Here is a 15430-nt window from a genome sequence, read left to right on the forward strand (position 1 = left end):
GAATACAGTACCGCTCAAAAGTATATCAACTTTTGGTTTTTCGACAGTAACTTTCTTCAAAATAGAGGTGAAGAGTCAAACTTTTCTGTAAAATGTAGCATATGACCCGAGAAAAATAATGCAAAAACATTTCAAACACGAAAACAGAGAAAAAAATTTTAGCAACAAAATTCGCTTTTTGGAAAAATTTTGATTTTTGGACGATTTTTTTTCAAAATTCTGAAAAAAATAGAAAGCGATTATGTGTATAGAATATAAAATCTCAACATAATTTAAGAGACATTTGCAAACTTTTGAGCAGATAATAGCTCATAAAAACACAATTCTTTATATGATATGGTCGTTCGAAGTGTCAACTAGAGATTTCCGGCTTCTGGACAGTTTCTACTATCGTTCCACAAATTAAAGTGGTCAATATTTGGTACGTTTTATGTTTTTATCGTTTTTCAAGTCTTATTCTATAATATATCATCAATTTTCACTCGAAAAAGTGCCTCTTTCAGCTCCGAGCACTGGTTTTTAGAATTGTGAGGCAAGCTAAAACAAGCATAATGTTAACCTTAAGTCATTCTGGTGAGATCGGTTGAGAGAAATCCGTGTTTTTCCTTATAGATATCAATACTACAGTTTTGTTAGAACCTATTTTTTTTCTCTGTTTTCGAGTTTGAAATGTTTTTGCATTATTTTTCTCGGGTTATTTGCTACATTTTACAGAAAAGTTTGACTCTTCACCTCTATTTTGAAGAAAGTTACAGTCGAAAAACCAAAAGTTGATATACTTTTGGGCGGTACTGTACATATATTTTCAAATCTAAAAATCGTATTTATCTAAAATAATGCAGTTTGTAATACAAACATAATTTCCAGCTCTAAGCCAGACTATATCTTCGTCTGACCCTGGCAATTTTTCAAAGGTTTCGCCTTAATCCTTCAGTGTCATTGGCTCTCTTCACGAGTTTCCTACTTGATCACTGTCAGAGTAAAAGTGTGAGTTTCCAGTGTGTTCCTAATTCGATAAAACTGCCAATCAGGATTTTCCAGATGTCCGACAACCTTTTTTCGACTTTAAGATGAGTTTGAATCAAGTACAAAAAGTGTTGTATAAGCCACGCAATCCGAAATGGTCAAACATCGAAAGAAATGTTTCCCCGAGAGGCATGTTTATGAGATTTGAAGGGCAATTAGGACGTCTGTGCAACATTGAGAGGAATATTATATATTCATTTTTTGACTTCTTTTTGTCGGATTTATATTTTTTTGGGCGAAGAAAAAGAGGAAAGATTGAACAGAATGAAAGACGAGAGAGCAAAACGAAAAGTTTGGGGGCTCTTCCCATCAAAGAGATTACGAAAAGGGCTTACGGCACACGGACGAAGTGTTTCAACTGGTGTGGTCAGCAAAAAATATAAAAATATAGGACACGAGTTTCTTTTTTGGAAGAAAATGATACCAAAATCAAGTACAAGGAGTAGGAGAATGGAGAAGGACCTTATAAGGTCAAAAGAGCAGACTCAGGGATAGGGGGAGATCTAATAAAGTTTTCGAAATTTCTTTTTATCGCAACGTCCAAAAATAAATTTACTCAAGTTCTCAAAATAGCAGATATAGACTTACAGATAGACAATTCATAATCAAAGAGAATTACAAATCCTATCACAGGTTTTATGGTAGGTTTAGAAAAATATGGAACTAGAGAAATACAGTGCTTGAATTTGCAGAACGACTTTCAGAAACTTCAAAAATCTGTTATTGCAGCCGTATTTCAACCAAATTTTGACCTTTAAGAAACTAAAAACCTTCAGCTGATTGACAGGTATTGAATATCTGGGATCCTTCGGTAGAAAGATGATAGACATCTTGAACTTTTCACTTTTTTCTTTCATCTCTTTGTCTAGAAAAATAAAGTAAAGATGAAAACGTGAATGTCAGTGTTTGAAGAACTGAATGAGAACAAATATAAGACGGTAGATTTTTGAATCGCCCGGAGGCATACGGTTAGGAAGCGTGAGAAAATGTGTCAAGAACAAGTGGCTGTGATGTCCTTCGGAGCACACACACGGCAGGGAGAGCTCACAAGAGAGGTGAGCCAGCTCTTCTCGAGTTGATGCGCGCACCCACGAAATTTAATTTAGAACGCTCTGCTCGGCTGGATGCCACTGGATGATGGCACCTCATTTTGCCCGTGCACGTTTTTTTTTCAGGCCCGTTTCCGAAGATTCTTCCTCCATATATCACCACGTCTTCTTCTTCCTCCTTCTCCCTTTTTTTTAACTCAAAAGAATTCAAATGAGAATGTGTTGAAAAGTCACCAAATGAAAAAAAAAACGAAACACGGCGCGGATTGAAACAGAAAAAAAGTTGCGGGCGAGAAAACACAGAGATCCGGAGTGATGATGATGGATGCGAAAAACATCGGCAAGGTAATAAATTGTCCAAAGAGCAAATGAGTGGTTTGTCATGAACAGGCGGTGGTGGTAGTGTTTAACATAATGTGTGACAACACTCTACTTTCAGTTGTTATACACGAATAATGGACTAACAATGTACGTGGGCACTGCTGAATGAATGGAAATTCGTTATTGTGACACAAAAAATGTTTGGTTCCACTGTAATGATGCGTACTAGCTAACCGATTTAGCAACACACACCACGCATCATTCTGGTTTCAGTGTTTAATTCAATTGTTCCACAAGAAAAGAGCTCACAGGAGGTCAGAAGAGCATGAGAATTCAATGTTTTATTAGTGAATCGAAAATCTGGGGATGTCCGGAAAAGCGCATCAAAAATTCAGAAACAAGATTTGTTCATCTCGAATTTCAAACAAATTGGAATCTACGAAAAAGTGAAAAAAAGAGTGCAATATGTGTTTCGTAGACATTCAAATGTTTCTGGCAGTTTTTGCAACTAGCTAACTGGTGTCTGAGATGTGGATGAATGTTTTCAGTATGCGATAATTCAGACAAGAAAATGAAATATTTAATTTAGGTCGGTAACGAAGAATGAGAGCCAGATTTAAGCCAAGGCATCGCTTCCCCCAGAAAAATACGAACTGCAAAACTATATACCATGATAAAGTTTGGTAGGGCAGGTCTGGAACAAAGTTTCGGCATCTTTTAACTAAGAAATTCAAAATGATTCAAATGATTTTTAATAAATTAATCAGTGGTTTCAGAATCCTGTATGGATATATAGAAAATTTTCTAAAAAAGGCAAATTTTCAAGTTTTCTTACAGAAAATTGCATCTAAGTTTTCAACATATAGAACTATTTTTCGATGCTGAAATTGTGCTCCAAAATACTACAGAAGCTCCAGAAGTTGTAATAAATGCCAAATTTTTTCATGGTAGATCAAAGTTAAATTTGCAGTTTGTCTTTCTTCTGTGGGAGGCCGTAGAAGAGAAGTTTTCAGAAATGGGGGTAGAGGATTTTTTAGAATGGGAGAATATCTTGTAGTCTAACTTGCTGGACCCGGACAGGGCATCTTTTCGACTCCGATACTTGGATTCTTCATATTAATTCCGATAAAATTGAACATTTTTATAATGATTGTTAAAATCTAAATTTCCTAAATTTTGAAACTTAGATGATCCCTAAGAATTGGAAAAAAAAGAATTATTCAATGATAGACAGTGTTTTATGACCAAAATGGCATTTTCCGGTATAGCCATCCAAAACGGACGTCATATTTCTTCAGTTTCCTGTCGAGCCGTTCTGTTTGTCATTTCAATATCTTCTAATTGTGTGAAAATTGTAATCAGTCGACTTGTCACATGCCAGTTTTCTTGTTTTCCAACACCCATAAACAATGGAAACATGAGTATATTTAGGAGGATAAGCAACTTGTAATAAAAAAAGGACAATAGTAAGAGCAACCCATAATAAATCAAGAAAAAGGACCCGCGTGAATGAAATAAGACCAAAGAGAAGAATGTTTGCGTTGGGCTTTTCGTTTAGCTTCAGCTGTGCACCTCAGAAAATCTACTTTTTATATGACAATACGTTTATTGGTCCCATTTCTAATGCCCTGAATCAGGAAGAAAAGAAAACAAGAGAAGAAAAAGTGGAGGTCAAACTTTCCCGAAGGCTAAAATAATGCGTTTCCTCTTTTCGTCATAAAAATATGCAACCTTGACATTTCCGACATAAAGCTGGCATTACTTGTGAGCCACCCGGTATCATGAAAACCAACAAATGATGAACCCCTCTTAGTGGCAAGTACATCCTTTCACTGGGGTGTCGAGCCTCAGCTAATGGGGGAAAAAAAATATGAAAAAGCACCTGTTGTCTCTTACAGAAAATAAATTGGAATCTAGCCCAAAATCCCGGATGTGACGTTGAAACAACGGACGACAAAGATAAAATAGATTTCTTTTCGGAGGTAAAAGTTGGGTGGGAAGAGCTCTGTTTCGTCACAAAGACATGTCTAAATTTAGGTCGTCAGAAGATCAAAAATTCTCTGGGGATAGAGTGAGATCAGCATTAGACTAATTAGAATTTGGAAATACGTAACTTTGATTTTGTAAACATCTACTCAGGAAGAGATGTAGGCGTCAGGGCAAACTATCTCACAGGTGCCAATATTTTTTTGGTTTTTGTATTGAGTTCAAAACTAAATATGAAAATGCCTTACTGTTTCCAATTGGCTTGAATGAAATCCTAGAAAAGATTTTCCAGTTTCATTAGTTTCAAATCGAAAGGAAAGTTAAGTCAAAATTTGAAGTTTTTTTGTTATCAGCAAATATCGGACCAGGAAGAAACACTGGAGAACTGAAAAATAATTTTCTTTCAAATACAGTATTGGTCAATAATATACAAAAGGGTTTTTTTTTCTAAATTTCTGATATTTTCTCTTTGGAAAATCTGAATTTAATGAAATTTATAAAGTTTCGAAATCATCTGATTTTCGCATTTTTTGTGTATTTTCTCCCGAATCTTCAACTTTGATCGAATTTATCTCATTTCCTGTCAAAGATATCAAAAACGGGTTGACTGACAAAACACTTCTGATATTATGATAAACAATTTACCAGTTGACAACAAAAAATTGACTAAAAGTTTAAAGTTAAGGGCCCTTCTATTACAGGTTTTACGGTATCTGATATTCTTTCTCGTGAACTCAAAGTAAGTTTATTGTGACCTTCGTGAAAGTCTAAAAAAATGGGGACAATGTCCAGTAGTTAGGAAAATAAGGAAAAGTTAGTACTCAGTTTACAACGTTCAAGTTTCAGGAGATTCTTGATATCCCTTTTTTTCTCAGAAGGTGCCCTCGTTTCGAAGACGTCAAGGACAACTTCGAGAGCAGTTTCCAGGATTGCTAGAGTTTGGAATTAAATTGACGGGAGTAACTAAAGGTAAGGGAAACTTTATTTTTAGTTTCCAATGTTAAGGTTCCAGGAGCTGCTTGGCGTTCGTGATGCACAAACTTCGAAGAGTTCGAGGACAACTTCTTCGACAGTTACGGTGATCAGCAGAATTGGAATTCAGATAAGAGGAGTGGCGAAAGGCGTGTCCTGTTTTTTGAAAATTCGGAAAATGCATGTTTTCATAGGTTCATTTTAAAGAGATCCTTTAGAAATGTCTGATACGCAAATTAAAAAACATTTTCTGGGCTGTCATTAAAATGACAAAATTATAATTTTAAAAAAAACAGTGAAAAGTAGAATAAAATCCAGAATTTTGAAGAATAAGGAGATATTTTTTAGTTTTCAAATTAAAAGTTCCAGGCGCTGCTTGGCATGGGAGTTAAGAGGTGCCACTGAAATTTTTTACACGTGTGGGGAAATCCAGAACTAGAAAAAGCCTTAAAATTCCAGGAGCTGTTTGATGTCCGGGATGAAGAAACTTTCAAGGCCGACTGCTTCCAGGACAATTTCCGAGGTTAGCCAGATTAGATTTCCGATGACAGGAGTCGCATAATTGAATTGAAGGTAAGGTAATAAAAATTCAAAAAGTTTAATTTTTCATATATTTTCATCCGGACAATATATTTTTTCTCAGGATAAATTTTCAAAAATGAAATCCAGTTTAAAAAACTATCAAAATTTCCAAACTATAGCAATTTTGGAAAAAAGTTTTGACGAAAATGTAATTTAAGATACCCAACAGCCACGCCGTCCACGTCAGTTGCAGAAGGATTTCAGAAACTTTCATGCGAATTCGATGAGGTAACAACAAAAAAGAAAACTGCTAAAAATTAATTCTTTTAATTTGAGGTTTCGAGTTCCTAGGGACGAATCATCAGGATATCATCAGGATGCATCAGAAACACCAGGATGTCCTAACTTTGTGAACTTTCTTTTTTTGTTATCTTTTTTCTTTGATTTTCTTGCCTGCGTTTTTTTTCTCCGGTTCTTCGGTTTTTTTGGCTCTTCTCTTCGGAATTCGGTGTCTCTGTTGTCTTAGCGTTTCTCTAGTTTTTGGTAGTTCTTCTGGTTCTGGTAGTCCTTACGATTTCTTGTGGTAGTTTTTCTGGTTGTCTTGTTGATGATCCTTCTTGTTGTTTTACGAAGTCGCTCTGTGACAGTTAGCAATGAGGTAGAAAACGTATTCGTTGTGGTATCCTTGGTGAAATCTTGAAAAATACAACACTTACAAGGGAACCATGTTTAGCCTTCATCTCAGAATTTTTTCTAAATTTGCTCATTTATAGTTTCAAATACGGGCTTTCTTTTGATGTATTTGTTTTCTCTACAATCTTACAAAGTTTCCTCATTAAAAAAAAAATATTTTTTGAAAAAATTTTTGCTATGGCCCCCCCCCCCTTTGCGAAATTTTCAATTTTTCGAAAATTTTTTAAATGTGCTAAAAGGAATTCTAAACGCATAAAACTGATAAAATGAGCCATATCACAAGATTCTGTAGCCTATATCCGTTTTGAAATCCGAATAAGTAATTTCTTCCAAAACTCCAATGAATCGTAGTCCTTCGAAAATCACCCAATAGCACTCAAATATTGTGAAAACATAGATATACATACTTCTTGACTGATTTATGACAGTTCCGCAACCAATATGATCAAATAGGGGGATTTCGACTGACATTTTGAGTAGATAAGGCTTTTCAGCAGTGCTTCAATAATTTTTCAGAAATTTTCTTTTTCGAGCTTTTTTCCTACTGAAATAATAGAGCAAACATAGTTTTGATTTTTTTTTTAAAGTTCAAAGCATTCCTCCAACATCAAAGAAAAAAAAAGAAAAAAGAAAATGGACAGTGACGGAACTTGTGATTACTATTCATCCCCGCTATCCACTCGGCCACTGTTGCTCGTTTCTTCCACAGTGGAGAATGTATAGAGGAAAGGGGGGAAAGTGGAAGGGAATGAGGAGACCAAAAAAACAGCATATTTTCAGATGGACTTTTCTCGGATTCTACAAATTTGTGCAGAAAACCAAATACATCAAAAGAAAGCCCGTATTTGAAACTATAAATGAGCAAATTTAGAAAAAATTCTGATAAATTTAGAAAAAATTCTGAGATGAAGGCTAAACATGGTTCCCTTGTTAGAACGCAATTAAAAAACTATTGGGTCAGGAGAAATAATATAAGCGAGGAAAATGATATTACAAAAATTTTCAAAACTCTTGTCAAATAAAATATGAATGAGGGTTGTGGCTTGAAAACTTTCATAAAGATATTCCCAATAAATGATGTTACCTGGAATTTGCGTTGTATTGTTGTGATATATGATTTCGAGATAATGCTACTGTCGGACAAGAACTAGACGAAACACGAATCGTTATTTTTATCATAAAGTTTGATTTTTCGATTTGTTCCTTCACATTTTTCTACTTTATTTCCAACTCTACCAACTGTTTCATTCCAATCAATTCGAAAAAGTTTTCCACCACAATCACCACCGATCAAAATATCAACACAATCGAAAGATAGAGTTTTCTCTGCATTTTGCCTCTCTTTTCCTCTCACTATCTCCGTATCTATGATTTCAAACGATAAACACCTCTCGTTTATCAGTTGTTGTGTTAGCCTCTTCCCCGTCAAACGAATCGCTCTTTTCCTCGTTCTCCTCAATGTTTTTGTCAAAAACCCAAATTTCTTCTCTGCTGCTTTACAACACTTTAAAGCTCACAATTACTTATTTTTCAGAATGAAATTACTAGTTATATTGTGTCTTCTATCGGTAGTGGTGGCAGCTAGTATCGTTGGAAAGAAAGCAGTTGGAGCCAAAGGAACTCTTCTTTGTGGAAAGGAACCAGCTTCCAATGTCAGAGTCAGATTGTTCCGTGTGAAGCCAGGAAAGAAGGATGGTAAGTATTTCTTATAAGACTTTACCTCATGATTCAAGTTCCAGATATTGCTCAAGTGCTCGATGAAAAGTACACCGGACCACAAGGAATGTTCCATGTAGAGGGAAATACCAACGGATTCCCATTGAACGAGACTGATCTTCAGCCAGTCATCTCATTCTACCACCATTGCGATGATGACCCGAAGAAGTTGGAGAAGGTGGCCATCTTTCGGAATCTCCTCAAAACAAAAATAATTTTTCAGACTGCCTTCCGTCGTTTCAACTACATCCTTCCAGAAACTTTCGTGAACGGAGGTGAGAAGGCCAAGAAGACGTATGACTTGGGAACTGTGAATATTCAATTGGAGTTCCCAAATGAGAAGAGAGAGAAGACGATTGTGGAGAAGGCTGCTTAAGGAGTACAATTTTTTGGATTCAATTTTTTTTTTTGAAAAGAAAATAAAGATTTATTATTTTGAGAAGAGAGGAAAGAGGTGAAATTCTAACAAAGCAAAAATGGGGAAATGGAATGCATCTAACCATTACTTACATGGAATGTACCCGGGTGACTAGATTTCAAATCACCAAGTAGTCTAAGAAGTGTAAAGCTACGAGGGGGTTACAACATTATTGTGTTGTTTTTCAAGGGGAGAGAGAGAAGAGTGTCGAAAAATGACACGATCGATATTCACAGAAACGGGGAGAATGGAGCACAATTTGTTGAATAAATTTAAGTATTAAGAAACAAGTAAGTATCAAAAACAGATGAGAGAGAAAATTAAGGGAGAGAGATCAGTAACCAGCTGGATATGTGGCAGTTTTCCGCCGGAAATCGCTGTTGCCCTCGACGAAGCCTACAAGTTTTTTGATAATTTCAATCAGGATCTTCAATGAATTACCTTCAATCGAAATGAGACCCTGAACAACTGATTTCTGTCGTGGGACCACTGTGAAATTCTGCTTGTATTGCTCAACAAGAACATCTCTCAATGCTTTTGGCATGGCTTCCTCGGTTTCTGTAGCTTCTGGAAGGTACTGGTTATGGAATCTTGGGGCATCAATCGCCGCTTTGACAGTTTGATTGAAGAGAAGAGTGCGGATCACAGTTTGAGCTGTTGATGAGATGATGTAAGATCCTCCAGATGCTCCAGCAACCATTTCAACTCGATTTTCATTTTTGTTGTAAATGATCATTGGACTCATTGAGCTCATCGGCCGTTTTCCAGGTACGATGAAGTTGGTTTCCGATGGAGCATATCCGAAGGAATTCTTCTGGCCAGGTGTTGAGAAGTCGTCCATCTGATCGTTCCAGACGATTCCTAGAGTTGGAGAAGCACGCATTGATCCAAGACTAAAAAATCCTCTTTATTGAATTCTAAACTCTAAATGTTTTTTACATTTGGTTCACAGTGGATGTGCAAGAAACAGCATTTCCATGAGAGTCAATGATCGAGACATGGGATGTTCCGTGATCAGGAGCCTGTAAGTGATTTCTTTCTATAGAACGCTAGTTGAAACTGAATTTTTGTTTATAAATGAAAATTATGAAAATTGAAATGATAATAACCAATTTCTATGCACCGCCACATTACAATACTTATTCTTCATGCACTCTCACCTTATTGATAGTTTCTGAGTCTGGCTGAAATTTTTGAAAGTGTCAGAATACGTTTTGAAATATACTTTGAAAGTTATTCTGATCTCTCTATGTAAGAAAAACTGAATAACTTATAAGATAGTGAAAATATGATAAACTAAAGAACCCGATTCTTACCTGCAGCTCCTGTTCAGAATCTGGCTGAAATTTGATGAGTTTTAAAAAATCTAGGACCCTGTTTCATAACTTCGATGTTAATTTAAACTCACCATATCTTTCTTATCTCCTCCGTAATAGTCCAATGGTTGGGCGGTGTCTTTGATCAGTGCAGCAATCTTTTTTGTGTGTTCCCTTTAATAATTTAATGAACAAATTCAGAATTTCAATTTCCCTACTCAGTCATCATATCATCAACCAAAGCTCTTGCTGATTCTACGAACTTGATATCTCCAAGCTTAGTTCTCTGTGCGTAGGCGAATTTCTCAGCCTCGATTAGTCTGTGATAGACGAGAGGATCATCCAGATCAACTTGTCCGTCCTTGTAGAACTCTATAAAATTTATAAAAATAATAAATCAGAGAAAAAAAAACCAAAAAGTACTTACGAGCCATAACTTGAATAATACTTTGAGTGATAACGAAGGATGATGGTGGTGGTGGTCCACACATTTCGTAGTCGCCTGGCAAATGAGTGCTGAGAAGTGGAGCATCGTCGATGAGAGTTTCGTAGCTCGCCAAATCCGATTCGTTCACAAATCCCCCGTTATTAGTGATTTCTCCGGCAATCGTTTGAGCCATTCCTCCCTTATAAAACAGCTCAACCGGATCAGTGGCATTAGCGAGAAGAGCGTAGGTGCTGGCGAGTCGTTGACGCTTCAGAATGTCTCCTTCTTCGTAGACACGATTTGTTTTTGGATTCACAAAGATGTCTCTGAAAATTGTTTTCAATATTAAATGGAAAACGGGATTTGTATTCACTTCATGGTTTCTTCTTCCCGAATATATTTTTCCTTATCTGCCAAAACCATTGCAAGATTTGAAGAAACTGGGAAGCCATCATGAGCCAAAGTGATCGATGGTTGGAACAGACGAGCCCAGGTGATTTTTCCAGATCCATACAAGTTGAAGACAGTCCAGAAGCCGTGAAGTTCTGATGGGGTGGCAATGGATTTGTATCCCATCACAGATTCCTTTGGATTCTCAACAAACATTGTCTCGGTAGCAGCAGCCGGAGCAGTTTCGCGAGCATTGATAGTTTGGCACATTCCAGTAGACCTGAAAAAAAACTGTTGGAATCATTTTTAAAAGGATGCCGCCTACGCATTGTAAAGTGTCATCACGAATCCTCCTCCAATTCCAGATGATTGTGGATTAACAGTTCCGATGCAGAGAAGAGATGCGATCATAGCATCAACAGCGTTTCCACCCTCAATCAGAACATCTCTTCCGATTTCAGAGCAGAGTCCATGATCAGAAGTAACAGCTGCCTTTTTGTAATGAGCAAAGAGACTTCCAGAAGGTGTAGGCCAGTCGAATTGAGCTTTTCCAGTTTCGTCTCTTTGAATAATCGCCTGAAAGGGGGATGCGTGAGTTTCTTACAAAGGAAATGAATTATCTTTGTTAGATGACATTAATTTGCTTTCCTGATCTAGATAAACCACAAATACAATATTTATTAATACCCTTTTCAAAGTGGTAGTTGGAAACTCGGTTGTCGTCATCGTCTTCTCGTGCTTTGGCTCTTCGTTTATTGACCGATTTACTTTCTGTTTCGTTTTGATAAATTGTTTCAATTTTAATTAACTAACTACCTAACTAATACATTTGTCAACTATTTGTTTTGAGTCGTAACAAAAAAAGGATTATCTTCGAGACACAGAAAAATCGGTTTACTCACCTCGGACGTCAGTTTGTCGTCTTCACTGTATTTGATACCGACAACGATAGCTAGAGCAATCGTAGTCAGAAGGAAAATGATGGCGATCACTCCCAGTGCTATAGTGGTCCATTTTGAGCATCTGGAAGATTAAAATTAAAAGTTTCAAGTTAAAAAAACAAATGGTATACAGCATACCCCCCCCCCCCAATTTTTCTACGAAAAACTCACTTTGGCTCTCCTAGACCCATTTCTATTATAAGTTCCTATTGGGCGAATAATACGAAGAAAAAAAAGAAGAAAAAATGGAAAAAGTGATATAAAAATTCAGGATTGTAGGAATATTATCAGTGTTTTATCCGCGACTGAAATCCTCTTACAAGTGAGAAAAAAAGAGGATGAGATACGACAGCCTCTTCCTCGTGGCAAGAGTACAATCCTGAACGACCTCGTCATGAAACTTCAAAAAAATTTTGAAGGCGTGTTCATCATGACGGGTACCCTCACTACAACTGGTTTCTATTTTCAATCCTCCTCATTCGACCAGTCAACCATATTTCCGTAACAAACCCAATTAACAGAAAATTTGGAAACTATGCGTTACTGTTTTACTGTTAGTGAGTCACCTTCTTGAGCGAATGAAACCGTAAAAATTCCGTCGAAACGTCCGAAACGTTTTAGGAGACACTCCGCAATTCTTCAAAGTTTCCGTTGAGCACGCATACTGATTATTGTCTATGGGACGTGGCGAATTGGGGTAATATACAATGGCATCAGTCTCCTCTACAGAGATCCGCATGCTAATAATATCTGCGAATGGATGGGAATAGCTCCCGTTTCCATTGCACACTCGTCCCTCTAAATTTGTGTCTCTCGCCGATTTTTGACAATGAGCAAACCGTTGGGGAGTGAGAGCAAACATTGGGGGGATTCTTGGACACATTTTGATCTTTTGGCAGAAAAGGGGTGGAGATAAGTTTACTTTTAAAAGGTTTTTTAAGATTAACATGTGTTTAGAAAAGAGCAGACAGGAACCGATGTTCAGGTTGTTGAAATATTGTTAGGTGGGCACATTGTGTGTGTCCAAGGAATGTCACATATTGTATAACAGTGATCTACAAATAATAATGCCATAATAAGAGGCTACGTAAAAGGAATACCAGTTAGTAACTTTAGACAGCCATGTATTGGAAAACTGACTTTCAGAAAAAAAAAATGTAAGAAGGAAATTCAAGATTCTTGATTGGATTTCCGGTTTATAATTCCGAAAATACCGTAAATTCTGTATCAGGAGAACATGTCCTACGATTGTTTGTTCCATTGTGTAACCGGGGAGCCCTTCTATTACAGGGACTCGTCAACTAGAGGACATTTTTAATATAGATTTTTGAGAAACGGTAGACATTTTTGGCATTTCAACCTTTAAAAAATAGTTTGATAATGAGGACTTTTGATATTAGCGTATTTCCTATAATAGGATCCCACACCAAAGCAAACTTTGAGCTTGATTAGCTCGATTCCTGTGAGAGACATCGGAAATTTGTCAACTGACAAACTTTTTATCATAATATCACTAACATATTATTAGTTGACAAACTTGTGATATCGTTTACAGGAATCGAGATAATTGAGCTAAAAGTTAACGGGTTGGGTGAGCTTCTATTAGGGGAAGTGCGGTATGAAAGAATCGCTGAAATTTATCTTTCGAAATGAGGCCGAAAAACTCCAAAACTAGATAAAACCATACTCCCAGTTAAGAATAACACTCCCACTCACCCCTTCTTTTCTTCCTTTCGATTTCTGTGAATGTGATTGATATCGGAAGAGAATACTTCACTGGGGCTCCCTCTTCTGGGCGATTCGACGTCGCCGACACGTGTGATCATTCTGGAAGTTTTAAAATCGATAAAGAATTAAACTACAAAAATGACGAGCAAGAGAAGGACCCTCCTTTTTAAATGTCGGGAAGTAGGCGGACGTTTACTACTGTTTGAACTCTATTTATTACCCTCCTGCCATCTACCCCCTTCACAAATATCACTAAATATACTCTGGTTCAGTGAGCACACACTAACAACATACCGAAAAATCAAAGAAATCTGGTTAGTAGATTCGAAGTAAAGAGTCCAATAAAGATTGGAAGGAAAAATAAACTTTTGCAGGAAAGAAAAAAGAATAGTGTTTGCTTTTTGAAATTGATAAAGTAGAGAAAAGAGGTAATAGGAAAGTTCAACCTCATTGATCTCGATGGCTCTGAACAATTTGGATAAGGATTAAACATTGAGTCGAAAAGTAGATTATACATAAACATTTGAAGGCTTTTGAGGAAAAGGGAAAGTGCCGAAATACCCGTAATAGAAGGGCCCCATACTGCTATGTTTGAGCTAATTTTTCTAAGCACCTATGCAAGATATCTAAATTTTGTCAACAAATAAAATGTTCGTGATATTGTGTTGAACAATTTACAAGTTGGGCATTTTTTCATATCTTTGTCAGGAAACGAACTAAATTAGCTCAACGTTGAAAGCCAGGGAGCTCTTCAATTACAGGTTTTACGGCAATAACGAGAGCCCAGGCCAAAAGATTTGCGAAATTTCTCTAGCCTACGATAACAGAAATTCCTATTAATTGAACCTGTTTGATTTTTGCACTTCTGGTACCTTGACGCTGGTCACTGATTCCCAAGAATTTTTTTCAAGTAAAGTAAAATTCGAAATGAATGAAATTCAGCGGAAGTAATGTGAACGGTCTCTTGAAATGATCAGTTCAACCGTCGTCATTTTATGGTCATAGATTGGAAAATGAATGGGTGTTCCCCCCGGACAGTACGCCTCCTTTTCAAGAAAAAAAATGACCAATCAAAAGATCGTCAAACTACAATCTAAATATTTTGAATAGAATAAAGAAGGTAGACAAGAAAAACAGTTGTTCAAATACAGTAGAAATGAAATGGAATTGAAAAAAAACGGTGAAAGAGTTGTTAACAATCGGATTACTGGAATTCTAAGACGGTTGGGGACAACATAATGGACGATAATACAATATTCGGTACAGTGGAAAAGTAAATATTCGCACGGGAGAAAAAGAAGAACCATTCTTCTCGCCATTTTTCTAGAAAAACATTAGTGACTTATGAGGTGTGGCATGAAAAAATGGGAGAAGGAAAAGAAGGAGGAGGAGGACAAAAGTAAGAAAAAAGACAACTTGTTGATGATTCCCTATTGTGAATGAGAAGAAGCATTTACAGGGTCAAGACAAGTTACAACATCTCGATAAAGGACACAGATTGGATGGAAGGGAACAAAACGTGTTGGGACACACGAGAATCAGAAATAATAAAATGGTTGTGAGGCTGAAATATTTGTGTTGGTAAAATTGGAGAGAAGGAGGAGAGAAGGAAAATTGGATATCACGAAAGAGGATGGACAAGCAGGAGACAAAGAAGAGGTAATTGGTGATCAACGCGGACAATGAACAAAAAAAGAATGAATGTCAGTGGAGTGATTGTGTTCGAAGAAATAGACACTCCTTGGTTTAATCAATCTGGAAAAAAGTGGAAAATCCTTATCAGGGATCTCTATGAGAATTCATCAAAGAATAATGATAAAACTTTCTCAGCTCAAACTTGACATTCTATCACAGCTTTCATGGTAGAAATCAAGAAGTTTCAACAAATAGGATCAATAGTTTTGAAATTTTTAAATCAAAGTCTT

At 36.6% G+C, this 15430-nt stretch overlaps 2 protein-coding genes across 2 annotated transcripts; one reads left to right on the plus strand and one right to left on the minus strand.

Moving 5' to 3' along the window:
* Positions 1–8104: 8104 nt before the first annotated feature.
* On the plus strand, positions 8105–8661 carry Cbr-ttr-47 (the record flags this gene model as incomplete). The annotated part of the gene is made up of 3 exons (XM_045237921.1): positions 8105–8264; positions 8309–8463; positions 8509–8661. The coding sequence occupies 3 exons, from the start codon at positions 8105–8107 to the stop codon at positions 8659–8661; spliced, it is 468 nt and encodes a 155-aa protein (XP_045096691.1).
* Positions 8662–9037: 376 nt separating this feature from the next.
* On the minus strand, positions 9038–13603 carry CBG19133 (the record flags this gene model as incomplete). Its single annotated transcript, XM_045237922.1, has 9 exons — positions 9038–9596; positions 9643–9725; positions 10112–10193; positions 10238–10391; positions 10447–10772; positions 10820–11116; positions 11162–11412; positions 11739–11859; positions 13494–13603. The coding sequence occupies 9 exons, from the start codon at positions 13601–13603 to the stop codon at positions 9038–9040; spliced, it is 1983 nt and encodes a 660-aa protein (XP_045096692.1).
* Positions 13604–15430: the final 1827 nt, after the last annotated feature.

The sequence above is a fragment of the Caenorhabditis briggsae genome (assembly GCF_000004555.2).
Source record: "Caenorhabditis briggsae complete genome, chrV, whole genome shotgun sequence".
Classification (NCBI taxonomy): domain Eukaryota; kingdom Metazoa; phylum Nematoda; class Chromadorea; order Rhabditida; family Rhabditidae; genus Caenorhabditis; species Caenorhabditis briggsae.